The sequence below is a fragment of the Maylandia zebra genome, linkage group LG19 (assembly GCF_041146795.1).
Source record: "Maylandia zebra isolate NMK-2024a linkage group LG19, Mzebra_GT3a, whole genome shotgun sequence".
NCBI lineage: Eukaryota > Metazoa > Chordata > Actinopteri > Cichliformes > Cichlidae > Maylandia > Maylandia zebra.
The window spans coordinates 28,654,522-28,679,968 of record NC_135185.1 but is presented as its reverse complement, the minus strand read 5'-3'; the positions used below and the strand labels follow the sequence as shown (position 1 = coordinate 28,679,968).

The 25,447-nt window shown below is 39.8% G+C and overlaps 3 protein-coding genes across 4 annotated transcripts; 2 read left to right on the top strand and 1 right to left on the bottom strand.

The window, feature by feature from the left end:
• Positions 1-325: 325 nt before the first annotated feature.
• On the bottom strand, positions 326-8,998 carry hspa4l (heat shock protein 4 like). Its single transcript, XM_004540590.4, has 19 exons — positions 8,599-8,998; positions 7,595-7,652; positions 7,358-7,498; positions 7,090-7,212; positions 6,900-6,999; positions 6,672-6,805; positions 6,339-6,583; positions 6,168-6,244; positions 5,925-6,076; positions 5,688-5,794; positions 4,540-4,673; positions 3,959-4,155; positions 3,592-3,666; positions 3,099-3,242; positions 2,747-2,872; positions 2,520-2,627; positions 1,884-2,003; positions 1,288-1,449; positions 326-1,198 (listed from the first exon to the last, which is right to left on the bottom strand). The coding sequence occupies exons 1-19, from the start codon at positions 8,703-8,705 to the stop codon at positions 1,007-1,009; spliced, it is 2,502 nt and encodes an 833-aa protein (XP_004540647.2). The 5' UTR covers positions 8,706-8,998; the 3' UTR covers positions 326-1,006.
• Positions 8,999-10,545: 1,547 nt separating this feature from the next.
• On the top strand, positions 10,546-13,534 carry chmp3 (charged multivesicular body protein 3). The gene is made up of 6 exons (XM_004540589.5): positions 10,546-10,753; positions 11,267-11,327; positions 11,626-11,805; positions 11,937-12,058; positions 12,271-12,385; positions 12,529-13,534. Exons 1-6 carry the CDS (start codon positions 10,709-10,711, stop codon positions 12,666-12,668), a joined length of 663 nt encoding a protein of 220 aa, XP_004540646.3. The 5' UTR covers positions 10,546-10,708; the 3' UTR covers positions 12,669-13,534.
• Positions 13,535-15,088: 1,554 nt separating this feature from the next.
• Positions 15,089-25,413, top strand: reep1 (receptor accessory protein 1). 2 transcript variants are annotated; one of them, XM_004540587.3, is made up of 8 exons: positions 15,089-15,210; positions 17,424-17,496; positions 17,607-17,683; positions 17,851-17,971; positions 18,427-18,540; positions 18,782-18,941; positions 20,339-20,532; positions 23,261-25,413. In XM_004540587.3, exons 1-8 carry the CDS (start codon positions 15,179-15,181, stop codon positions 23,330-23,332), a joined length of 843 nt encoding a protein of 280 aa, XP_004540644.2. In that variant the 5' UTR covers positions 15,089-15,178; the 3' UTR covers positions 23,333-25,413. The 2 variants fall into 2 exon arrangements, with proteins under 2 accessions (XP_004540644.2, XP_004540643.3); XM_004540586.3 differs by having other exon boundaries at positions 20,339-20,589.
• The last annotated feature ends 34 nt before the right edge of the window (positions 25,414-25,447 follow it).

The following is a 25,447-nucleotide window of genomic DNA, read 5'->3' as shown; positions in this document are numbered from 1 at the left end:
GGTTTGCTGACAAAGAAAGTTTGTTTTAAAACAAAAATGGAGAACCATAATGTGCAGTAAAGGCAAAACATTCCTCACAGTAAGAGGATCCTGGGTTTAAAGTAACCTGAGGTACTTTCTCCCTGGACTCATGTTCACTCTGCGGGATCTGGTTTCTTAGGCCATCTATAAACATTACAGGTTAATGCATGTTTAAGAGTAAATGACTGCTACAAATGACTTTCAATATATATATATATTGAAACTTTCCATATCACATCTGAAAACATAAGTACAGCACAGATGGCCACTTTCTTCTGAAAATCAATCATTTCACACGTACAAATTAGTCTTGCAGACAAATGCGTTTATTTTTTCCCCCACCTTCAATTAAATATGGAAAAATGCAAGAAAAAAAAAAGGAAATAGGCAACCAATCACTAAAGGAAACTTGGTATATGAGCATTTCCATTGTAACACTAGAATGTGTTCTCTATGTACATGTCTATGCTGGCTGCTTTTGTTTACTAAAATAATATTTACAGTTTGTAGACACGGACATATCTCTTCGAACTCGTTGAATACAAATATAATTTGTATTATTGTATACTAACTAAAAGGTTTGCACTAGCAGTGGCATGGACAGCACTGTCTATTTCTCTTATGGGTGATATTGGACACTTAAGAGACACGTGGAATGCAAAACACAAAGCGTACCTTCCTGTGAGATACGAAGGAATCGGTTTTACGACAGACTCATATTTTCATCTATTGTGGCATTCTTTAATTTTTTTAGTATGGCAAACCTTTGAGAGACTAAAGCACACCAGTGTCACACGTAAGGATGAAAACAAAAAACCTCAAATGGTAAAATCCAATGGGAGAGGACACAAAAAAAACAGATCCACATAAGTGGTTGATGAGGACTGAGAAATGTTCCCAGGTGTTGATTTTTCTGCGCCTGTCTAGATGCCGTGTGACGGTAAACGCGTTGATGGTTGCGGAGTCTGCGCGTCGGACACAGATCTCAGTCCACCTCCATCTCTTTTGTGCCCGGCTTCGTCTGCTGGCTCCCCTTTGCTTCCCTCTTTCCTTCCGCTCCTCCCTGCTTAGCCGTCGGGCCGTTGTGAGCTCCGCTGGTTTGGTCGTTCACCTCGGGGGCCTCCTCCACTGTGGGCTTTGGCCTGTTGATCACTGGATTACATATGTCCTCCAGCTCCTGGAGAAGAAGCAAGCAAAGGAGAATCAGAAGATGTCATTCTCACTAAAGGAAGAAGATTATTAGATCTTAAAAAGCGGATCACACACCTGGATTTTAGCGATCATGTCTGCTACTTTGACAACTGGGTCTTGAGTTAAAGCAAGTTTACTCTGCGCATTCATCTTGCTGTTCATCCAGCCCATGCTTTCAGTCACACACTTCTCCACAGTGCTCATTTCCTCTGCACTCAAATGAAGGAATCGCTCGTCCTGGGAAAGAGTTTTTGACGAAGAAAACCTTTAGCAGGTCTAAAATGTATCTCTTTTAAAACAAAGTCATCCTATTATATTTTTCCCATAACAAAATACACTTTAAACTATATAAGCTAAAATACGAAAATAATTTAAACACTTAGAATACAAGATCAAGGATATAAACATAGTAAGACACCATCAACATATTCTCTCAGTAAAATATAAAAATAAATGGTTATTTTGTCACATACCTCAAGTATCAGTTACAGACTGTATTTCTTATAAGTGTCAAGTCATCTATGTTTATATGTCTTATCACGCTTCCTGTTCGCATAACACAGTATTTGTAACGCACTGCACAAAACATGCAGTTCCAAACACAAATCCTACTTCTGTCTTTTTCCTGTAAAGGAGTAATGGAAGAACATCACAGTCAGAAGAGGGCTTACCTTCTGTTTGTAGGAATCTACAAACTTCATGTAGAGTTGCAGTTTCTTTCCCAGTTCCTCAAATGCTCTCGGCCTGTCCTCATGCTCCCTGTGCCGGTCCTGAATGGGCTGGCCCAACCTCTGGAGAATAAAAAAAATTTGCGTTAACATTGAAAGCTACTACCACTTTAAAATATTCTTACATCTTTACTCTTTATTCAACGTAACTTTTAGAAAGTTCCAAATCACAGCATAAATTACAATCTATAAGATTATATAATGAATGAATGAAACATGAACATAAAGCAACAATTCTGGGTAAAGTGCCACTGAGATTTATAAAATCAAAGGTTTATTTAAGCAAGTAATCATTAAGGAAAATATGCGTGCTAAGTAGTAGCTGTGGCTCAGGAGATATAGCAGGTCATCTACTAATCATAAGGCTGGTGGTTGTATGAATGGGTGAATGAGACATGTTGTATGAGCGAGTGCTCAAGCAGAGTAGCAAAGCGCTATATTAGAACCGGTTTATTTACTTATGTAACAAAATGGAAAATTTACATCGAATCAAATTACTAAAAGTTAGCATTTGGGGCATAAATATTTTTTTGTATGCAGTAGTCTGCAAAATCTTTCTTGTAATAAATGTAAACATACCATAAGTGCATCTAGCTTCTCCTCATAGACTTGTTTGGGTTGGTCTTCCCCATCCTCATAGAGCCACTTCTCTGTGTCCTCCAGCATCAGCGTCAGCCGGTTGCTGTCCTGTTATTAACAAACATGAAATGTTTATACAGATCAGTTCTTCATACATCGTCTCAGATATAATAGTCGTTTACTGCAACATGGGGGCTGCTATAATAGATGCAAAAAGTACTACTTACCCCCTCAGTGATGTACTTTTCATAAATCCCACAAAGTTTGTCCCGCAGATCATACACATACTCCTCCACAGCATTCTTTGCGTCGTTCAGCTCTTTCACAAGTTTGTCCTGGATAATCATCTGACGCTATGATGAAAAAATTAAAATGAATGAATAAAAATAAAAAAAGTTACGGATGATTCAACCAAGGCGTGCCATACGATATTACAGTATGACATTTCTGAATAAAACCTGTGCTTGTCCTGATTTCTGTCATAAATATATTACAACAGTAGATGTTCATACATAGATATAAAATTCCTTGTATCAGAGCATGACTCGGCTTTTTCTAAAGGCCACCTGCAACACTCACCTCATACTCCACAAAGTTAGAAAGGACGTCACTGTCAAGCTGTCGAATGTTGTTGATCACAATGGGAAGATCGATACTCTTCACCTTGACTTTGGGCTTGCTTCCTCCTGCTGCTGGGTCCTGCTTCTCACCAGCTGCTCCCTCCTAAATTTGGAAACCAGAGAACACAATGAGGCCTTTTTGGATTTCCAAACATGGGGCACCTTGCCAAAATAATCATCTATTTTTTTTTTAGACTAATTAATACTGCATGAGTCCATCTAATTGTAGCACAGATGCATCAATGAGCAGCGCTGACATGAATTCAGCAGCTCGCATACAGAATCTGTGACAATACATGAATTACTTAATACTTAATTTAATTGAAAGCATGTCTCAACAATATCAGTATCAGGGTTCTGCTTGTCTTATTATCAATACAGTCTGATATGAGCAAGAACAAACAAGAAAAACATGCAGTTTTAAAGCATCCTTAAATCGCAGCCTGACTAACCTTACTGCTGGAACTGGCATCCTCATTCTGCGGCTCCCCTTGGGTTTGGCCTTCCTGATCCACCTGCATTTTGATCTGAGACACATACATAATTATTTTAACGAAGATTTAAGTCAGGTGTCACAGCATTAGATATTTTTCATTGCATATAAAAGATCAATTAATGATAGTATCTTTCAAAAAACTACAAAAAAGCTGATTTTTAAGTGGCGGAAATCCACTGATAAACAATAAGGAACATAAATTTTATGAGAATAGTACCCATTCTATCCAATAGCTGTTGTGCTTTAACTCTGAACGGCTCAAAGAAACTGACCAGCTGACATCTGTGGCATCACAAGAGTGACTGTGGCAACAATAATCCTACCTGCTCCTCTGCTCTGCTCTCATTCTGCACCACTGGCTCTGTATCAGTTTGCATGTCCTCGCCCTCTCCTTTCTGCTTCTCAATCAGAGAAGCGCCGGACACGCTGAAGATGCCGTGGATGTTGACGCGCACTTTGACTTTCACTTTAGAGCTGTCACCATCTGGCTGGGGAACCACATTCTGTACTGAAAAAAAGCCTGGAAGCAGATGGAAAGAAAAGGAGCGGCTTCTTTAATAGGACCTCAACATGTTCTTGTGACAGGAAACTGGCAGTTGCATAGAAAAAAAAAAAAAAAAGATATCCCACTTGAGAAAACACACCCACCCACCACATGGTGATACACATACAATACAGATAATTATGATGTTCGGCTGAGTCACACGAGAACCTGCTTCCCTTACTCCTAATTGCCATCCAATTTGTTGGGCCAGCTACTTAGCGCACCTACATTAGCCGCCTCTTTCTGCATACTTGTGCAGCTGGTTAAAGGAACCTGATACATGCATACATGCAATGTCTATGTAAAACCAAGTAAGGACTGATCACTTTGATGCTAATAGAGCAGAATTAGCACCATTACCTATCCTGTGGTCGGAGTAGGGCAGTTCTTGAGGGTTGCTGTAAAAGGCTTCAAGGTCGAAGGGTTCCCTCTTGTGGAAGGTAATCACTTTGGAAAAAGGAGCAGCATGATTCTTACTGAACACCTCGCACTCTCTGTAGCACAAATTAGCCAAAAAAAAAGCAAAGTCAGGCAATGGAAAGTAATCACAGTCAGCAGATACTGTGTCCTAGAGCTGACTCGTCTATTTGGAGGAGCAAAAAGCAGTAAGTATACATACAGTGGCCTCCATAATGTTTGAGACAAAGACACAGTTTTTGTATTTTGTACATCAGTCAATATGTGATTGAAGTGCAGACTTTTAGTTTTTAGTAATGAAAAAGGTCACTAGATTAATGCCCATATAATCAACTCTTATCTAGACCTCTTAGGTATTTATTATATTTTCGATTAAAGTACTGTGCAAAAGTCTTGAGCCACCCCTCATGTTTTTAAAAGTGGTCTTAAGCAATAGTTCTTCAGGCTTTCTGAAGGTCTTTCCTTTCAAAGTTCTTCTTTGGACACTGGCTGCTTTTTCCCCTCATTTTCAGTTCAGTCACTGACAATTTTCAGAATGTTTTTATTTACTGAACCAGTTACACTGACCTATGAATCACTCTAGCATGAAAACACCACCTAACTCAGGTGACGAATCGATGCTGTATCTACACATAACAGACAACTTAGCAAAGGACCAGTTTTAAATGGTATTTTTAGGCACTTTGTTACCATCAGAATGGTGTGCAGGGTGTCCTTAAAAAAAATCTGAGAATAAAGTGACAAGTGGAGCGCAGGAGAAAAAGGTGACAGGCCTAAAAACCATCTACAGAAGAGGAAAAGTCATGTCCTTTCCAAGTCCCCTCATCTTTACTGAAATGAACTAAACTGCTGAACCTATTTCCATTTTTTTCACCTTCACCTTGCATTTATATTTTTTTACAAAATATAAAGAATTGAAAGTTAAAGATTGAATTGAAAGCGGTTCAAGATTTTTGCACAGTACTGTAGGTTAGGACTACCCTATAAACAGGGTAGAAATACATATATTTATGTATACATAAACCAGTTTTTGTCCTCCAGACACATAATCACAAAAAACACTGTCTCTTGTAGAGTGGTGCTATCTTTACCCCAATCCATCCTCTGTGGGTGATTTCCAGCGCATAGTAATCGGGAAAGGAACCACATCAGTGATAGAGAATTCCCGAACCTTAAATGCTGGTGACAAAATTGCGCACTACACAGACACATACGCACAAGCAAAACCACAAAGACGAACACATATTTACTCCATTTTATCACTACTATTTTTTTTCATATTACATTGGAAAGAAATACTGGGTGTTAATATCTGAGGATCTTCCAACCTGCAGTGCACAGCCTCTTGCTACAGCTTCGTCTGCATTGAGTGTGGTGCTGATGTCTTTGCAGAAGAACTTGGCGATCCTCTCTTTGATAGCCGGGATCCTTGTGGCTCCTCCAACTATCTCCACTGCACAGATATCATCCCGACTCAACTCTGCCAGACAAAACATACACATTCCTGAGCAGATTCTTCCTTTGTTTAACATTAATATCAATTAATGAATTAATAACTCTAAGGGGCGTACTTGATTGTTCAAGGGCCGATTTCAATGGAATCTCAACTCTCATGAGATACTGAGCACACATCTCTTCAAAGTGTAACCTGGAGGATTTAAACATTGGAAAAAAACAATTTAGATATCCACATTAAGTGTGCTTATTGAGATGAAAAAAAACAACAACAAATAGGTTTTTACCTGTTCATCCTGCTGGAAACATCAATGTCATTCATGAAGCACTCTATGTTTAGAGGCAGGTCGGAGGAGTTGGCACTCATGAGCTTCTTCAGTTTCTCGCACTCCTGGTATAGCCGCAGCACAGCCCTCGGGTTGTCCCTCACGTTGAGCTTGTACTTGCCCTTAAACTCCTCGCAGAAGTAATCTACCAATGCCTCATCAAAATTACGCCCTCCAAGGTATGGATCAAATGCTGTGGCAAGAACCTGACGCACCAGATTGATACGGAGTTTAGAATTTAAGAACAAAAGAGCAGATGCAGCTGGAGGACGAGAAGGAAGGCAAAAGGCTAACCTTGAGTTTGCCTTTGTGGAAGGCAGTGATAGACACCTGGAATGACGAATGCCCCATGTCCACAAATACCACGTTTCTCGGCCTCTCTTCTGGTGTAGGAAGGTCTTGCTTGTAGATCCCATAAGCCAAAGCCACTGTTCATAGACAAGACATTTATTTTCAACCCTTACGTTCCATGTTTGACTATGGCCACTTCATAAAGTTACTAATGTATCCAAGAACACCGACCTGCAGTGGTGTCATTAATTAGCCGCAAGCAATTCAGCCCTGCAATCTGAGTTGCATCGAACACCGACCGCCTTTCAGCATCTGTGAAAAAACTTGGGACCTGTAAAGCAGAGTACAAATCTTAATGTTCTCCTCAAAACCGCGTTCTGAATTACACCGACAAGTCTTGTGCACCGTTTTCATCACTCACAGAGATGACACAATCCACCACCGGCTTCTTCAGGGCGCTCTCTGACGTCTCCTTCAGCTTGGTGAGCAGCATCCCCGTGATCTGCTCAACTGTGAACACTTTATCCTCGTCCAAGTAACGCACCTAGGAACACTCAAGCATTTAGGGAGACCCGAAGCAAATTAAAAACCAAAAGGGTGAAGGTGATCGGTTGCTTGGAAGTTGATGGAAAAAGCAAAGATGGGGGGAAAAAAATGGGAAGTGGTGAAAAAGATGTAAAGTACTTTACCTTAATTCCAGTGGTTCCATTGGCCAGCTTATGCAAGCTGTAAGGCAGTTTAGGTCTTTCTGCTTGGATAAATGGGTCATCGAATGCTCTGCCGTGGAACTTTTTGAAGCCATGGACTGTATTTTTGAAGTTTGTTATAATCTGAAAGAAAGGAAATACTTAGCAAAGATTAAAAAAAGACAACTGTTTGAAGATGTAATGTGTCTGCCAAAAATAAAATTTCATGGATGATCTTACTTGACTTTTGGCTGCATTTCCAATCATGCGATTTTTGGAGGCCAAAGACACACAGGCCCTTAATAGGAAACAAACAGAAGTAATCCTGTTAACAGATGTGGCGTACGAAGAAGAACTGCAATTTCGATGGCTGCCAACTGAAATGTTGAGCATTGCCATGAGGGATAGTTCACGGGGGAGAGTGTCTGAACAAGAACTACAAACTAGGGCAGTGAGACATAGCAGATCACCTTGAAAATTAAGCTTTTTCTATCCAAAATAAAGAGAGAAAAAACAGGAAAATCGTTGTGTTTAATGACAAAGACCAACGCTTCTCCTCACACAAGGATTCATTTCACATTGGCTAGCAGTGACAAGTCACTCCCTAGCTTCACCTTGCCACAGAAAAATATCCTCATGCACTTAAAGGTGCAATGCTCCTCTCAGTCTCCTTTCCACGGATGCTGCAGCAAATTCAGTTTACAGAAACGGAGACCCACTTGGAGATGATTTGTTTCAGTCCGCCAAGTTGATTCCTTACATTCACCCTGGGATTTAATCCTCTGTCACTTCTGATCAAGCACTTGCATGCGTTAAAGATGCAGTTTGTAGACGGGCCTTAACTGACGCATTATCGTTATACCATGTCAAAACCTATTCGTTATCCTTTGATGTCTGTACAGTATGCAAACACTTTAAAACGCATATTAAACAAAATAACATGTACAATACAAGTAGGTTAACTGAGTCAGCTTGTCGTGCACTGCGCAGCTCGGTGGTGATAGCCAGGAGACATCTCAACTACCTACAAAAATAAACTGTTATTTAAAAAAGACCTATAATAACCTGCTGTGACGGGAAATGAACTAAGGCCGCATCACTACCGCCGCCACCATCCCTGCTGCCTTCCTGTGCATCACACCGCTCAGTCAGTGCGCCTCCAGTTGCAAACATTGCGTAACAAACTCACAGGCAGACCACACTTACACGGCGATGATGTCTGTCAATATTTCGGCTATACTTACGGCGTGCATCTGTCACTGTATTCATTGGCAATGGTTTCAATGCCACCGCTCCTGGCCACAGCGATGTAACAATTTTGGAAACCCACATCAATGCCTACCACTGACATATTGAGCGCTCTTAAATTCACCCAAGTTATCCTCCGCAAATGACCGCACTCACACCTAGGAGGAAGGGGGAAAAATAACACACAATGGCGGTCTGTTCCTAATTTTAAATTTATTTAAGCGTGTCGTCCGCTCTGAAAATATACGACACGGCTAGCCGAGCGTGCACTAACTGAATTACTAGCTGTTATGTAAGTAAAGCTGTTTATAGCAAACTCATTCAGTGTAATCCCAGAGAGCAATGATGTCCAGAGCGGATTCTCCCACTCCCAGGCAGCCCTAACATCACCCAGCGGCTCCGACTGACTGTATCTCCTCGGACCCGCCCACGTACGCCTGTGATTGGCTGCGTCACACCCAATGTCCTTACGTGATTGGTGCGGCAACCAATCGATAACAGAAAAATCTAGAACCACCTGGAAAAGGGGACCATTGAGTACGTCATCGGTAATCGGCACGGGCCTGACGTAAATTTTACCCTAAATTTAACCTGCAGGTACAGTTTCTACCTTCACATCTCACGTGCCTCAAAATCAATACGCATACAACTATAATATCTATGACTTTAACATTACTGATAGCTAGATCATATCTAATGAGATAGTGGTACGTAAGCGCTACCTGAAAGCATTGTTTGCGAGAGGTAAAGCTTAGAGTGCCCTAAGACGATATATTGCTTATACATACAAGTTTATTAAGTCGGTACAGTAATATTTACTGTTATTGCAAACATTTGTTTATAGCGACATATGACGCTGCTGTTTACGTGTCTTATCTCCATGGAAATGACAACAGAGGGTTGCACTGCGCGTAATCACATTGAATTATATTCATTTCATTCATTGGTTTTATTTCAATGCGTTTTATCTGTTTATGTTTACTTCTTTGTTTAAACAAAATATGATATACATAACTTTTCTGGCTAAGTTGTTTAGGTACCTACCATAAGATAAAATGTTCCAGATAAAAGGCCTAAATGTATATATTAATTATATTATTGGATTAAGGAATCGTGTTTAAGTTAGGTAAGCGTGTCACACAAAAGGCAATTTCCAGTAAAGATAGAATCACACATAACAGCCTTATGCCAACCGGTGCATAGTAATAAAGACATGATTTTATATCAGTAGAAAGAAAACAAAAATTAGTTTTAGGGGGTGTTTTATATTATTATACTTTACCCAATATATTATATTATTTGAATATTTTTAAACTTTGACTACAGCCTATTCAGATTTCCGCAAGTTGTTAGCAAAGCAACACAATAACGGAAAATTGCTGTCATATTGTTCTATCTATCTATCTATCTATCTATCTATCTATCTATCTATCTATCTATCTATCTATCTATCTATCTATCTATCTATCTATCTATCTCCAAAATAAATGTTTAATTGTGAGTTTTGGGGGGGTTTCATAGTGTTTAAAGTCATGGTATTAAATGGCACAACAAAACAAAAATGCACACATTCTTTAAATTCTAAGGTTTTACATAATTAAATAACATAATTAAAATATTTATAATAATAATAATAAAATCAGGTCCTTAGCCAGTTTTACAAGTACATAAATGCAACCTGAGATGAACAGCAGCACATGACATCGAAGACCTTGTTATTATTTATTTAACACTATATTCATAAAAGATAAAATATAATAATATAGCAGACTCTTAAAATGATAAAGACTAAACTAAAATGAGAATAGAGAGATTTTTTTAAAAGAAACTGTAATACCTTTCTTTTTGATTCGATCCAAATGCCTTCAGTTTTTTTTTAGGGCAAACCCATAACACGTCACTGCTGAGTGTCTCGTTCGATTTCAGCTTTATTTGAACACTTGTTCTTATTTCCCTGTTTTCTTGTTGAGGACGTGAATGTTTACTCATATTCGGACTCAGCCCGCGGCGCCCCTTGCCAGAACAGGAAGTGATAGTTTAACAGGCTGTGCTAGCCAGCTAGTTCAAGTCAAATAGGTTAGCTTGCCTTTTAACACATTGTTTACGATGGGACTGTTCGGGAAATCACAGGAGAAGCCAGCAGCTGATTTGGTAAGTACTGACTGATGGTGACCAGAACCTGTCTTTAAGAGCTGTGTGGACAAAAAGCAAAGAAAGACAGTGGCTCTAGCTATCCTTGCTAACGTTAGCTGTCACACAGCTAGGGCTTGTCCGTCCTGTATGTTGATACTTCAGGCTGATAATTAAGTAGTCAACAGCACTCTAGTTGAAAAAACAACAACAACAAGTTTGACATTAGCTTACATAGTTTTTTTTTTTACACTATTCAAGATCACACGCTTGTATACGGTGTCCATTAGCCGATTTATGCTTTCTATAGTAGTGTGCCTGTTAGCATACATGCTAATATAAGTCTTCACTGTAAACAAACCATTGCTGTCCTCACTTTAGCCAACCTTATGAGCCATTACATATTAGCAGCTGTACATGGCGTCGTTGTATTGCGACACCCGTGTTAAAACGAATATTACATGTACATCCACCTGTAGCTGGCCGAGAAACAGAGACTGTGTCATGTTTTAATAAGATAATGTGCTCTTTCAGGTTAAGGAGTGGAATCATAAAATCAGGAAGGAAATGAGAGTGGTGGACAGACAAATTCGAGGTAAGACTACAGCCAGAGTTTGACACTTCCAGGACCGTTTACATTCAGTTTATATCACTTTCACCTAAATATCTGATAACCAAACTGAGGAGTTATAAATCTAGTGTAAGTACAATGTATTTGAATTGTCTGATAATTGCTGTCATTTAATTATTCATCTGGAAGGTGTAAAATAATCATTTGACTCAGTAAGTCATAAAGATACCAAATTAGCTTTTTGTATATGTAATAAATATAATCAAAGACCTGATAAATTGTGTGTTGTCTGTGTAATGAAATTGACATATTTTGGTTTCAGATATTCAAAGAGAAGAAGAAAAAGTTAAACGATCCATCAAAGACGCTGCCAAAAAGGGACAGAAAGATGTGTGCGTGGTGCTTGCGAAGGAGGTGATTCAGTCCAAACGAGCTGTCACAAAACTTCACGCTTCCAAAGCACAGATGAACTCTGTAGTTCTCAGCATGAAGAATCAGCTTGGTGAGTGTGGCAGCGCACAAGATAGGGAGGAGGGCGTACTTAGTTTGTCACTTAGAGCAGGTTTTCTAATGACATTGTGATCATCAATGCTCTTCTCTGTCACTGAGGAAATCTGTTTTGCGTGTTTTCAGCTGTGGCGCGTGTTGCTGGAGCAATGCAGAAGAGCACAGACGTCATGAAAGCCATGCACAATCTAGTCAAAATCCCAGAGATCCAGGCCACCATGAGGGAGCTGTCGAAGGAGATGACGAAGGTCACTGTTTACCATGATATTATTGTTACGTGATTGTTACACTGTGTCACTGATGTTGTCTAATATTTTAATTCTGTTTATTTTGCTTTGTTGAATTTGAGATATTATTTTAGTTACAGTTGTGTTAAATTTTTGATCATTTTAATTGTTGTGCCAAAGAAATTTCACAACTTTTCATAGTAAAGCTAAAACTTGGCATATTTACCTTTCAGGCTGGTATCATTGAGGAAATGATGGAAGATACTTTTGAGAGCATGGAAGACGGAGAGGAGATGGAGGAAGCAGCGGAGGAGGAAGTCGACAGGATCCTCTTTGATATCACAGCAGGTGACAAAAATAAAATCACAGCTCAAAGTCACATTTTTGTTTTTGTTTGTTTTGGGGGTTTTTTTTAGGGAGTTTAAGTCTGAACCACAGATCAGCTATAAAGTCAAAACACTGAAAACGCTGGTTCTGCTTTCTCTTGTCAGGTGCCCTTGGCAAAGCACCGAACAAAGTCACAGATGCCCTGCCTGAAATGGAGCCCGCTGGAGCCACTGCGGCTTCAGATGAAGAGTCAGAGGAGGACATTGAAGAGATGCAGTCAAGATTGGCAGCCCTGAGGAGCTAAGGTGAACTGCCGCTGTGCTGCCTGTCGAAGTCAGGTGGCTCACTCCGTGAAGGACAGAGATCATTCTGGTGCAGAGGTTACAGTTTCGAGTATCCTCATCGCTTCTTGTTATAAATTCACATAATCATTTGGGGTTAACATTGTGCTACGACAGTCAATTTTTCGATAGTCATCTGGTTTACTCAGCCAGAAGAAAATACGTTTTTGCTTTTTGTGTATAATTATCAAGGGTAAACCCTGGGTAAGTCTTTATTATCCAAAGTCAAGCAGAAGGGTAAGAAGGTGTACATATTGTAAGTAAGAAAAGCCTGCTGTGCCTACAGTGCTTCATCATACTCTTCTTCTTCTGTCCAAAGTTATTATAGACTGGTTGTGGAAGTATTTATGATCCCAAATGCAACAGACTGAATAACTGTTGATGACAAGTCACATCAGAAATGGCCATTCAGCTGTATTTTTAATCACTTAGGATCAAATTATTATTATTTTGTTTGTTCCGTTTACCTGTAGTTAACCTACAAAATCCGAAACACTAGATGTTGGTGGATGGGGTTCACTTTTTGTTTTCTGTACAGTCCAGTCAAAATGTGTCTGTTCGTTCTGTGGCTATACACGTTACACTGATCGGAAACTCCACGCATACTACTTTACTTTTTTTTTGTTTGTTTGTTTTTTTGACATTAGCAGTCAGCTCGTTAAATGTTTGACTTCATCCCCATGATTCCCTCCTAAACAGAAACAAGCAGAGGAAATAAGTTGGGTGTTCAGAACGTATGTACTGTGGATGTACTGTGTGTATATTTTTTCTATGTCTTGGAGAAAAAAAGAAATTAACTTTTAAGAATAAAGCTGACAGTTACCAGTAACTTGTCTCTGCCTGTTTCTGCTTGCAGCACTGATCACGCTAACCTTTCTTTTTTTGTGTGTTGTTTTTTTAACATCTCAGGTCTCTTCTTGTTATAGTAGGCCTTTTGGGATATGTGAATCAGCCAATCAGCGGGTCAGAAAAAGTAGTGCACACAGTCGGTTTAATGCTGTCTGGCAGATAAAATGGCTCAACCGGCACACAAAAAAATAGCCTATATAAACAATAAAGACCTTAATGAGACTACTCCAAAGACAACAGTCTATCTAATTAAATGCAGGAGCTATGTGTCAAACTATAATAAACTAATGCCTTCTTCTTCTTTTTTTTCTTTTTTTTTAAAGGAGCAGAATTTTAATTTTTAGGAAGGGTTCATTTTCAATTTACCCCATTTCAAACCGGCTTTTTCTTTTTTTGTTTGTTTTTGGGGGGTTTTTGGTCCGTTTTGTTAAAATGGACAAAAGGGTCAAGTTTCTGCCAGCCACGGCCCTCCCTTGGCAGCTTTTGTTGGACGGTAACAAAACCTCGCCTGTGTGCTCTGGCTGCAGTTTGTGTGTGAAAGGCTAGACAAAGCCAAGGTACTGTTGCTCTGGTAATGCAGGTGTTCTCAGGTTTGGGACCAGGGGATGAGAATTTCGAGGATAGGCAATGTCCCTGTCCTTGAAATCACTTTTTAGTTTTTATGAGGTCATTTTAATAAGGTTTGACCTTCAGTTGTAAATGTCAACTGTGAGCAAGATTACAGTCAGTACAATCTGAAATATTTGGACTCTTGCTCGTTGTTTTAGGCCACACTAGCTACTCTGCATCTTCCTCAAATTCCCCAGTGTCACTTGATTTGTGGTCATTTGATTAATTGTAAAAATTCCCTTTAAAAATGTTACACCATAGAATAGTAGTAACATCAGAACCCTGCATCCTGAAGTGGGCCTGTGTGTAGTTTAAAGAGCATGACGTGTTAATGGGTAACAGTTGAAAACACCATGTTCTCGTTACAGTTGTTTAATACATTTCTTTAATCTTTTCTTTCAAGAGTGTTCAGGCTAAAACATTTGTTCCTATCTGCAGCTCTGAGGCAGTGTGATGGATAATACTCTCTACTATTCGGACATAAAGCAAGCAATCAAGAAGTTTACTTGTAGATAAATCGCTAATTAAAATGTTTTCGTTGCAGTAATGCATGTGTGTGTGTACCTTCATTTAAATGACCACAAAAGTATTCATTCAAACATATCGGCCACGTAGTATTACCGTATTATTCCAAGTAGGAGGTAGTTTGTGGATCTTTGAGCTTTACGGGGATTTGGTTGCAGTATTAAAAGGTAAATTTGAAAGGGATTACAGAATACAAACGCTTAAAAGGAGCACGGAGAGGGGGAACAGGAGATATTTGTCTCCTTTGCAACCCTGCATCGACACATCCACACACCCTTGTGGGCTTGAGGACTCACGCTCCGGCATGTTGTGTGTCTGCTGTCTGTGCAATGCAACACTGCCATCTATGGATAAGAGCTGTAGGCCGCTCACTGTTTATCCCGCATCACGTTGCCGCCTGTGTGCGTCCACACGCAGCCGCCTGGACGCGCCTGTCATCTGGAGGAAACTCCTCCCTGCAGACAGCGCGTCCTGTCGCCTTCCCAGCGCAATGGTCTCCTGGATCATCTCTAGACTTGTGGTGTAAGTCCCCTTTTTAAATTCATTTAAAACATTCTCTGTCATAGAGGGATATGAACAGATCGCATCGCCTGATTGTTGCAGGTGGCAAATCGAGACGCACATTAACGGTGGAGAAGCTGCGCGCTTTACAAGCCCCCGCATTTCTGCCTGACAGCCTTTTTAATCAGAATCAGACGTCAACATAGAGAGCAAGTGTCGTGCTGTTCATTTCTGACTGAAAGCAGCCCGGGTTTGATGGGATTGTACTTTGTCGTTTCAGCCGGAATGAGCCCCGGGCCTGTATAGACCTACTGTATTTCTTAACAGGCTGGCAGCGCGCAGCAGTCTGCCACTCTTTGTTTTTATCAAGTGATTTGTTTTTTATTCTAGACAAAGAGATGACGTTATTGAGTGAATAATGTATTATCGTCATACGAGATGATAAAAATGAGTCAGATCCTGAAATCTGGGGGCTTCTTTCATAGCCAGAAGCCCTAAATGTCACTGAGTGGCGAGGTGTCTGAACAACAGGAGCGGTCTTTGAGTGGACCAATATTGAGTGTGGATGTCCCACATTGGAAAAAAAAACCCCAAAAGGGATGGGTCAGCCTTCTCAGGTTACAATGCAAGAGCATTTCATGTTATAAGAGTGGATGCATATACCCCCATGTTTTTATATCAATAGCTGCCTGTTTCCTATTATTATTAGTGTAGGTCATGGCTATTTTTCGCCTGCACAAACTATGAATCAGCATCATTGCAGACTGTGTAAAGCAACAGTAGGCTCTAACCTCGAAATAGGGAAGCAATTACATTTCGATAACGAGATTTTGTTACACTGATTGGACTGCCAGCGCTTTGGCAGCTCAAAACCTGGTTATGCAGATTCGTTTTTGGATCGGTGGCCAACAGAAAGGTTTTAGCTGCGTCGATATTTTAAGCGTCCTTGTGTTTCTGAACTCCGAGTTAGCCGGCCAGGCCCGAGCAACATGATGTGGGTCAGTAATTTGATCAGGTCGCACTTAAGCAGCTGTTGCTGTTGCTTGGTTGTAGCACTTTCACAGAGTCCACGTCTCTGTCCGGACACCCAGCAGCACAGGTGCTTGCATAAGAGGAGGAATTTAAAGAAAAAAGACAACATATGTGAACTAATTTTACCTGAAATGACTTGACTTTATCTGTCAGCTGCCAAGCCCGTATTAGCCATGAGTAATACTTTACAGTTTCTGATTGACCTCATCTTTCCTGGAAACCTGTAAATGTCTACAAGAGGTCCAAAGATTCAAAACAAAATGTACATACAAATGCTTAAGAAGAAAGAATTATTCCCAAATGTCTATATATGGATTGCTTTAATGCACAGCATACACTGCTGTGGAGAAGTCTTTCACCCCTCGTAATTTGCTAGGAAAATGGGAAATAGGTGCAGCGATTTATTAAAAACATGCAAATACACATGAAAATAGAGTATAGAGGAAAAAAACAGGCTGTGCAATACTAATAAGCTTTAAAGTAAAAATCTGATGTGTTCACTTTTATTCTTTAATGCCTCCACTCTCACAGATGAGTTTTCTTGTTGTTTCTTTAAGTAGTCTTCAGGAATAGTTCTCCAAGCTTATGAAGGACATTCAAAGCTTGTCTTTGGATGTTGCCTGCATTTTGTTCTGTTTTCTATCAAATGTCTTTTGTTCTCTGCTTGTCAGTTTTCCTCAAATTTTTTAAGGACACGCTGCACACCATGCTGAGAAATTACAAAGTTTCAGCTACTGGCTCTTTAGGAATCATCTTGTTGGTCCAAAAATACTATTTTATGCCTGTCAAACTGTGTTTTTATGGGAACCTGACAACAACAAAGTGCCTAAAGGTATAAAATTACTTCTTCACTAAGTTGTCAGTTATGTGTAGTCACAACACTGGTTCATCCCTTGGGTTAGGTGCTCAAAGGATTCACAGGTAGTCATAGGAACCAATAGTTCCTGCAGTACAAAGACTGTACAGCATATGAGTTAAACAACAGCCAGTGTCCAAAGAAGACATTTGAAAGATTTTCAGAAAGCCTGGAGAATTATTGATGGAGATCAATTTAAAAATTACAAGAAAGTCTGTCACTTTGGAAACAAAACATAGACTTTTTCACAGCAGTTTATTGTTTTTAATCATGTTTTATTGCATTAAACATGTCTTTGTGGCACGTTTTTTTATGTCTGAATATTAATCGGTTTTCTGTCTTTTAGACTCGTCTTTGGTACACTATATCCTGCATACTCTTCTTATAAAGCTGTGAAGTCCAAAGATGTGAAAGAATACGTGAGTAAAATGTTTTTAGCTTTACAATAGTAACACCATGATGTATTAGTAAATAGAAATGTTTTATGTGGATTTGCATTAACAGATTTGACTTTTCTATGACATTGCAGGTGAAATGGATGATGTACTGGATAATATTTGCCCTATTTACATCTGTGGAAGTGTTTACAGACATGTTTCTTTGTTGGTAGGTGACTGCAGATGTTTTGTGTCAATGATCGTACAGAGGCCCTCCGGGGAATATATTTCAACTCTTGTCTTGAGTCTTGTAGGGTTATCATTAACAATCTTTATGGCAGACATAAAAAAACACAAGTTATTGTGTTTTACTGCTACTCCGTGTTTTCACTGCAGGCTTCCTTTCTACTATGAACTGAAGATAGCCTTTGTGGTGTGGCTGCTATCCCCTTACACTAAAGGTTCCAGTGTGCTATACAGGAAGTTTGTTCATCCCACGCTTTCCTCAAAAGAAAAGGTGAAATCCCTTTCCTTTTTGTTGTTGTATCTTCCTTTATTTCCTCTGGTGCCGTTAAAGGAAATGCATAGGGGGCAAAATGTTCAGTCTAGGCTTTAAGCTAACACGCGTGGTTTTGTGTCTAATAGAACTGGAGTTTTGCGACTGTCTCAGGAACAAAAGTGCCTTTGTGCCAATTCACTTTCCCACTTAAGCTTTTAAAAATGTGTCCGCTGGACAAAGGCAAAGACATGTCACAGTCTTCTTCCATTCGTCTTTTCCTTTCCACCTTTTTCCCCCCCCCCCCCCCTCTGTTTGTGTGGCAGGAAATGGATAAATGAGCTTTCTGAAGATCAAAAGCCACAGAATGAAATGATGCAGTCAAGCAACACATGAAACAGCTGTCCAGCAATTACACAATGCCAATGAGATACATCATGTTCATGTGATTCTTTTTTTTTTTGCTCTTTGTTTAGGACATTGATGAGTATATCTGCCAAGCAAAGGACAAAAGCTATGACACACTGGTGCATTTTGGGAGAAAAGGACTGAACGTTGCAGCCACAGCTGCAGTCATGGCTGCAACAAAGGTAATGCAGACTCTGGACATTTGTTTTGTACTGCACTGGGGGTACGGTGCTCGGGCATTGTAAATAATGTGTCAAGCTTGTTGTTTTTGCGGCCGATCACATTCATGAAGCTTTGAACATTTGTTTTTGAAGCAGAGGACGCAGCAGATTACTGTAATGTTTGTGTATTTCATGATGCCATGTCATCCCCAGCCTGTCTCACACTGCTGCTGATACTAAAACATAGCCTTTCCCGGTTTAGGGTCAAGGAGTTCTGTCAGACAGACTCAGGAGTTTCAGCATGCAGGATCTCTCTTCCTACCAGTCTGACCCTGTTAACAGCAGCTCCGACTCTACGCAGCCTGCAGCCGCACAGCACCGAACCCGACCTATGATGCGCAGCAAGTCTGAGAGCTACAAGGGTGAGGAGATGTGATTTCCATACTGCTTCATGCCACCTACAGTAGCCCTGAAAACTAAATAAACAAACAACAAATAATAGTCTTATAAAGCATTATAAAAATGTAAATGAGTTAAATAGCACAACATACCGAAAAATATGGAAATATGGGCTCGATGAGCACACTGTAGGAGCCATTACAATGCTGCAGCAGTGCCTGCCTGGTTTGTGTGACGCAGATTATCGAGGCGATATCTGTTTTCCTGTTCAAGCTCGTTTAAGCCCAAAGATATTGTTTAGTACCTCAGCTTTCCTGACTGGCCCCCTAACCTCAGCCCTACCTTCCTGTTTGGAGCAGGTCAGGCCCTCACAGGGCTAACCATCCTGTGACAAAACTCGCATGCAGCTGGAGGGATTTTGTGCCAACTTTAACAGTGGAATCGGTTATTATTTGTACTAATTCGGTGCTGTATTTTTCAGATAATTTAAAAAAATTTTCATGTAATTAAATTTAGAAGTAACAACAACTGTTAATATCGATGGGGTTACGGTATTATTAAATAATGAATCTTAGCAAGGGTATGTCATCGAATATTTGGTAACCAAGCTGCTGTAAACATCTGAGCCAGCGTTTGAATTTTCATTCATTCTGAGGATCTTTGTTATTGCCGACAAATCCAAGTAAAAGACCAAAACCATTACTTTCTGTGACTTAGACGTTGTCTGTTGTTCATTTTAAGGCTGCATATGTTTATATGTCTAAATAATGTCCTAAACAGCTGGGCAGTGTAGCTACTTGGATACATTTGTTGGGGACTATTTTCAGCTGTGGATTAATACACATTTGGCGAGCTGTATTTTTAGTTGCATGGTTGGTTTGGGGTGGAGTTAAAATTAATATGAATCATAATAAATGTCAGCTGGAGCTAAGATGTGGTTCATTAATGTGTTTTTTATACTTTCTGTATAACAATGGCGCTTAAGGCGCAGAGGCATCAGAAAGTTGCTTTTTTGTGGTTTTGATCTTTTTGTGAGATCATTGGATTTGCTGACAACAACAAAATCACCAAAATGCAAAATCACTAAAGCTTCTACGATATTATCTTTTGTCTTCTGTTGTGGCATTATTTGACATGGAAAACAGGCTAAGAAGGTTTACTCTGACTCTTAAAATAATAGAAAGGAGGACATAAGGAGGGCTAATAAGAACAGCCTTGTTATGCTTGTATTTGCTGCAGCAAATTGGTGTTTGATCTCAGTCGTGCAGCATGCAGGATGATGATGCATTATGATATGAGCATTCGTAATCCCCAAACTGACCAAAATCAGCTACATCTCTTCTGTAATGAAATGGGAAGCATTAGGCCTTTGATTGGTTAGTTTTTCATTCCCTGCTGCCGACCTTTTCCCACGGTACAGGGCAGGATTTTGACATGACTGAGTTTGAGGTGTTGGGGTTGGACCAGCGGGACTCCAAGGAGTTTCTGTCCCAGAATGCTTCAACTTCTGAGTCTGAGCCCACGCCCATTACACCCACTATGACACCCCAGTCCACCCCACCCTCCGCACCCTCTCTACCTCCCACTCCGGTGGCTCTGGAGCAGCCTGAGGAGGTGAGGAAAGAGGCGCAGGCAGCGTCAAAATCTCTGACTAAGCGGAAGGCTCCTGAGGTACACTGCCTTGTGAACGTGGCTGCTCAGCTGCTGTCTGATCCTAACTGCCCCTTGAGAATGGTGATTTACTCAATGATTCACTAATTTCTGCTGCTGCGTGCCTAAATAAATCATCATGGTCCAGTACCTATGCGATGGTGGAGAGCCAGATTGCTAATAGAATTTCTGCACTGATGAAACTAAATCATGCATTAACTTGGTAGAAACATTATTTAGTTCAAATAATGATTGCATGATTGCAGTGACTCAGATTTTTTGGAAATATTAAACATTGTTGATAAATTCACACGGTTTGCCTTCTAGTGTGTTTCACCCATTTAGAATAACTTTTAGTTTTGATGTGGAAATGTTTGTGTGAAATCCTTCCCTGGAATGAACCAGCATTCATTCATAAACCTCAACACCTAGTATGTCTTTGATTGGCGTTCTCAATGAACAGCTAAATAAAGCAGGATTATTAAAGGATAAAGCTGGCAATATTTTTTTTTCAGTTGTCAGAAGATCACATGAAAAAATCAACAATGAATTGATACTACAAATGAGTGTTGCCTGGGTAGCTAAAGCCTGAAAGAGCTTGTTCCTTATTCCTGTGCGACCCAAACCCTGGTAGAAACATCAGTGAGCCACAGCGCATGCGCTAAGTGACATAATGTTTCATCACAATCAACATGGGACTGTAGTTTTTTGTTGTTTTTAAGTTATTACCACATCAGTCCCCTGATACCACAAATACTCTGCTGAGAAACAAATGTGCATTTACGCCTCGAGACCTAGGACTTTTTCCCTCCCCCTCCCAATCAGTTAGTAACAGCTCCAATGATGCAAGGCCAAACTTACCTATTCATTACTATTCTCTAAGGCAGGGGTGTGCAATCTCAGTCCACGAGGGCCGGTGTCTCTGCAGGTTTTAGATGTGTCCTCGAACCAACAAAGCTGATTTAAATGGCTAAATTAACTCCTCAACATGTCCTGAAGTTCTCCAGAGGCCTGGTAACGAACTAATTGTGTGATTCAGGTGTGTTGACCCAAGGTGAGATCTAGGGACACCGGCCCTCGTGGACTGAGATTGCCCACCCCTGCTCTAAGGTCTCGCTATTGACAAGAGAAACGTGAGAAAAAAAGTAAAGCATGCTTCTCTTAACCACCAGGCCAAATTCAAGTTTTAAAGACACAAGCTCTTAATTAAGCTGCATATTAAAATTATGAACAGCCTCTCAACAGTCAGTAAACACTGATGTCATTTAAGCTATTCTGTGCCACATTTGATTCAACATACACTCACCAGACACTTTAAGTACCACCTTGTTCTTACCAGGTGGAGCCTATTTTGTTTTCAGAGCTACCTTTAGTCTTCATGGCAGAGATTCAACAAGATACTGGAAACATTCCTCAGAGATTCCAGTCCAGGTTGACATGATAGCGTCACACAGTTTCTGCAGATATGTCCGCTGCATATCCATGGTGGGAATCTCACGTTCCACCACATTTCAAAGTTGCTACGTTGGATTGAGATCTGTTGACTGTGGAGGCCAGAACAGTGAACTCACTGTCGTATTAAAGAAGCCAGCTTGAGATGATTTGAGCCTTGTGACATGCAACATTTTCCTGCTGGAAGCAGCCATCAGACGATAGGTACTGTGGTCATAAAGAGTTGATTTTAAGGGACCCATAGTATCCTATAAAATACTAGGATACTGGCAGCATTTCTTCTATTGTCCAATTTTTTGAGCCTGTAGAAATTGCAGCCTCGGTTTCCTGTTCTTAGCAGGAGTGGCACCTGAAGTGATCTTTTGCTCTTGTGTGTTCAGAGAAGCTCTTCTGCATAAACTTGGTTGCAAAGAGTGGCTATTTGGGTAATCATGTCATGCTCCTCTGACATCTGATATCAAAAAGACATTTTCACCCAGAAAACTACCACTCACTGCATTTTTCTCTCTTTACATACGATTCTCTGTAAACTCTACAGATGGCAGTGTGGGAAAAATCCCAGTAGATCAACAATTTCTGAAATACTCAGACCAGAACCATCTGGCACCAACAACCATGCCATCACTTAAATCACTTTTCTTCACCATTCTGATGCTCAATATCCAGCAGGTCATTGTTCGTAAATGCACTGGGTTCCTGCCATGTTATTAGCTCTTTAGATATTTGTGTTAATAAGCAGCTGAACAGGTGTCCCTAACAAAGAATTAAACACAACACATTCACAGTCATAGTGATACTAGGCGGCCTCTTCAGTAAAAGTGTTGCACTTGGCAACCTTTGAAAGCGTTACATGCTGTGTTTTTACCCTAGAGACAGTCTGGTCCCAGCACACTGAGCTGATAATCCACAGAAGAAGATTATTCACTACTACAATGTTTACTCCTCTTTTGTAATGTTTACAGTACATTTTTTTAAATTGCCGTCTGCTCCTTAAAAGGAATTAAAGTAAATATTTGCAATCTCCTCTCCTGTTAATGACTTCTGTAGAAATAAACAGGCTTTGGTCTGAGAGGTAAATTGGAAAAACAGGGAAACTGTTTCTTAGTTTTGCTTTCATCTTGACAATAAGAAAAATACAAAATAATGCCAGCCTTTATCCTTTAATAAATACTTTGCGACTCCTTGCAGCTACTGGCTGACTGAATTCCATCTCTCTGTTCGCTTCTCTCGTCCCTTCTAGCCTCCTCATAGAGTCTTAAGGCCTCTCACAAGATCCAGGAGTGCTCTTTCTTCGAACAATGAAGCCATGTGAAACTGTCCTCAAGACTACTCCAGCTGCCTTTTCTGCAAGAAGTTAAAACAAAAATACTGAATGGCCAAAAGCTACATGACTGAAGCAGCCCTGCTTTGGAATAAGGTATTACCAAAGTGACCTATGATGACCCCTCTATATACAGCATATAGCAAGTGACTCATGATTTAAAATGTTGAGGTAGGAGAAATGAGTGAATGGGTGCCATGCTGAGAAGACACTTTGAGTTCGTTGGTTATTGAATATGTATTTATGTACAGGTTTATGTGTGCTTCATCTTTATGATTTCTTTGTTTTTAATCTATCAAGTCTGGACAGGCAAATGCATGTGTGTCTTCCCAGGCATTAGTCTGCTGTTATTAAACAGAATGTACTGTCACTGAACATTACAGCGGGCACAGTGAGCAAGAGAATGTGATAGAAGCCAAGGATCAACAGCATAGACCGGGCTGTTTTTACCCACGTGAAATAATTTTTCTCTGGAGAGCAGCTTTTCTGCACTTCAATAATTATCACAACAAAGTATTAATAAATCAATCAGTTATCCAAGCGAAGATCAAGCAACAAGTGACAGATATGATTCTGTTTATTACCTCTCTCTTAAAGCCTTAAAAAAAGAGATAGCAGAAACTTAAATGTTGCATTTCCAACAGTGTTCTTATTAATATGCACTAGGTTTAGAATAGAAATCACTGCCCTCAATAATCTAAAATAGCTGAATAAATAAATAAATATAAGTCACTGAACACCACCATCAATCACTTTCATTATTGTGCGTTTTTTCGGTGGTAAATAGTTTTTTTGTGTACCAAAAAACAACACGTGCATCACAGATTTAGAAAAGAAAGAAAGAAAAGAGAAAAAAAGTCATTACATAAGATGTTTCGTTAGTGGAGCTGACTGTTTTTGACAATCTGTTTAGTTTCTAAGCATGTTCTGTCATTTAATTGGCAGTTTTTAGTGCAATTAGGATTAAGTCACTTTTCTGCTGTAGCAAGAGTAGGATACTACATGGTTAAACATTAACTGTATATGGACATGGTTGTTTTATCTTTTTATTTACATGTTTAAAATCACTGTGCAATGTTCTGCTGTGAACTGAGCAACTCTAAGCCCGACTCTCGTTACCGTTATTTGCTTCCGTTGTTATTTAGAAAATCACGAGAGTGACTTTAGTGGTTTTTCAGGTTTACAACCTTTATGAATTAGCAGTGCGTGGTGAAGCGTTGTTTGTTTTCATCCTGAACTTTACTCGCTGCGCCTGAACCTCGGCGACGTTCTAAACAAAGTATCACTGTGCTGGTTGTCGATTGACAGGATTAGCCCAGTAGATTTCTAACTTTCCTCTATGTATCTGTATCATTTAAGGTGGGTTTGAAACAGAAAGCTTCTCAGGTACAACTGTTCTGTTTACACGTCACTCACTCTGATGTTGTAGATACACTTATTATGCACATAAAATGCTCTTTAAACAGATAAAAGGTTATAAAAAATGGGGGGTGGGGGGAATCAAATGATGTGTTTAAGCATTAGTAGTATCTGTGGTAGTGTTGGAGGTGATTTCTTTGAAATTCATTCAAAGCAAAACAGGAAAAAACATGTTACAAAGTTGCAGATCTGTATACTTGTGTGTAGATTGATGAAGTCATCATTGCATGATGTTTTGTTATTAATTTGTATGAGAATTTGATTTCTTAAGTGCTTTTGTGTGAAGCTGTTGGCCTCTTCAGATGCCTTGCTGGTAAACATTTTCTTCTTTAGTTGATTTATAAAAAGAAATGTTATGGCTATCAGTTGGTTAAATAAATATATACGCATACAAACATGTCTTATTAACTGGTAAATTAGCCACTTAACACTTTAAGCAGTGGGAGACACGCAAGTCATTGTACTAACGTATCCTCAGATTTTTTTTCTGGCAGGCCAGAATGTCAAGTTAATTCAACTTAAACTTAATTGTGAATTATGAAACAAAAAGACGTGATGTGATGGCATATTGGTTCATGACTATCAATTTGTTTCACTTGTTTAAATATTTCCGTTGGTGAAATCAACTTACAACCATTAAATATAAAGCAGAACTTTTGTGTCTGTTCTTTTTTCTGCGTATTTGCT

Excerpts from the sequence above, each read along its gene's own strand:
- hspa4l (XM_004540590.4), bottom strand. The coding sequence starts at position 8,705 with ATGTCAGTGGTAGGCATTGATGTGGGTTTCCAAAATTGTTACATCGCT. Across the intron at positions 6,077-6,167 it reads ATCGGCCCTTGAACAATCAA|AGTTGAGTCGGGATGATATC; the intron begins GTACGCCCCTTA and ends TTTGTCTGGCAG. Across the intron at positions 4,674-5,687 it reads CCCACAGAGGATGGATTGGG|AGAGTGCGAGGTGTTCAGTA; the intron begins GTAAAGATAGCA and ends TTTGTGCTACAG.
- chmp3 (XM_004540589.5), top strand. The coding sequence starts at position 10,709 with ATGGGACTGTTCGGGAAATCACAGGAGAAGCCAGCAGCTGATTTG. Across the intron at positions 10,754-11,266 it reads AGAAGCCAGCAGCTGATTTG|GTTAAGGAGTGGAATCATAA; the intron begins GTAAGTACTGAC and ends GTGCTCTTTCAG. Across the intron at positions 12,059-12,270 it reads TGTCGAAGGAGATGACGAAG|GCTGGTATCATTGAGGAAAT; the intron begins GTCACTGTTTAC and ends TTTACCTTTCAG.
- reep1 (XM_004540586.3), top strand. The coding sequence starts at position 15,179 with ATGGTCTCCTGGATCATCTCTAGACTTGTGGT. Across the intron at positions 17,684-17,850 it reads ACAGACATGTTTCTTTGTTG|GCTTCCTTTCTACTATGAAC; the intron begins GTAGGTGACTGC and ends TTTTCACTGCAG. Across the intron at positions 18,942-20,338 it reads CAAGTCTGAGAGCTACAAGG|GGCAGGATTTTGACATGACT; the intron begins GTGAGGAGATGT and ends CCCACGGTACAG.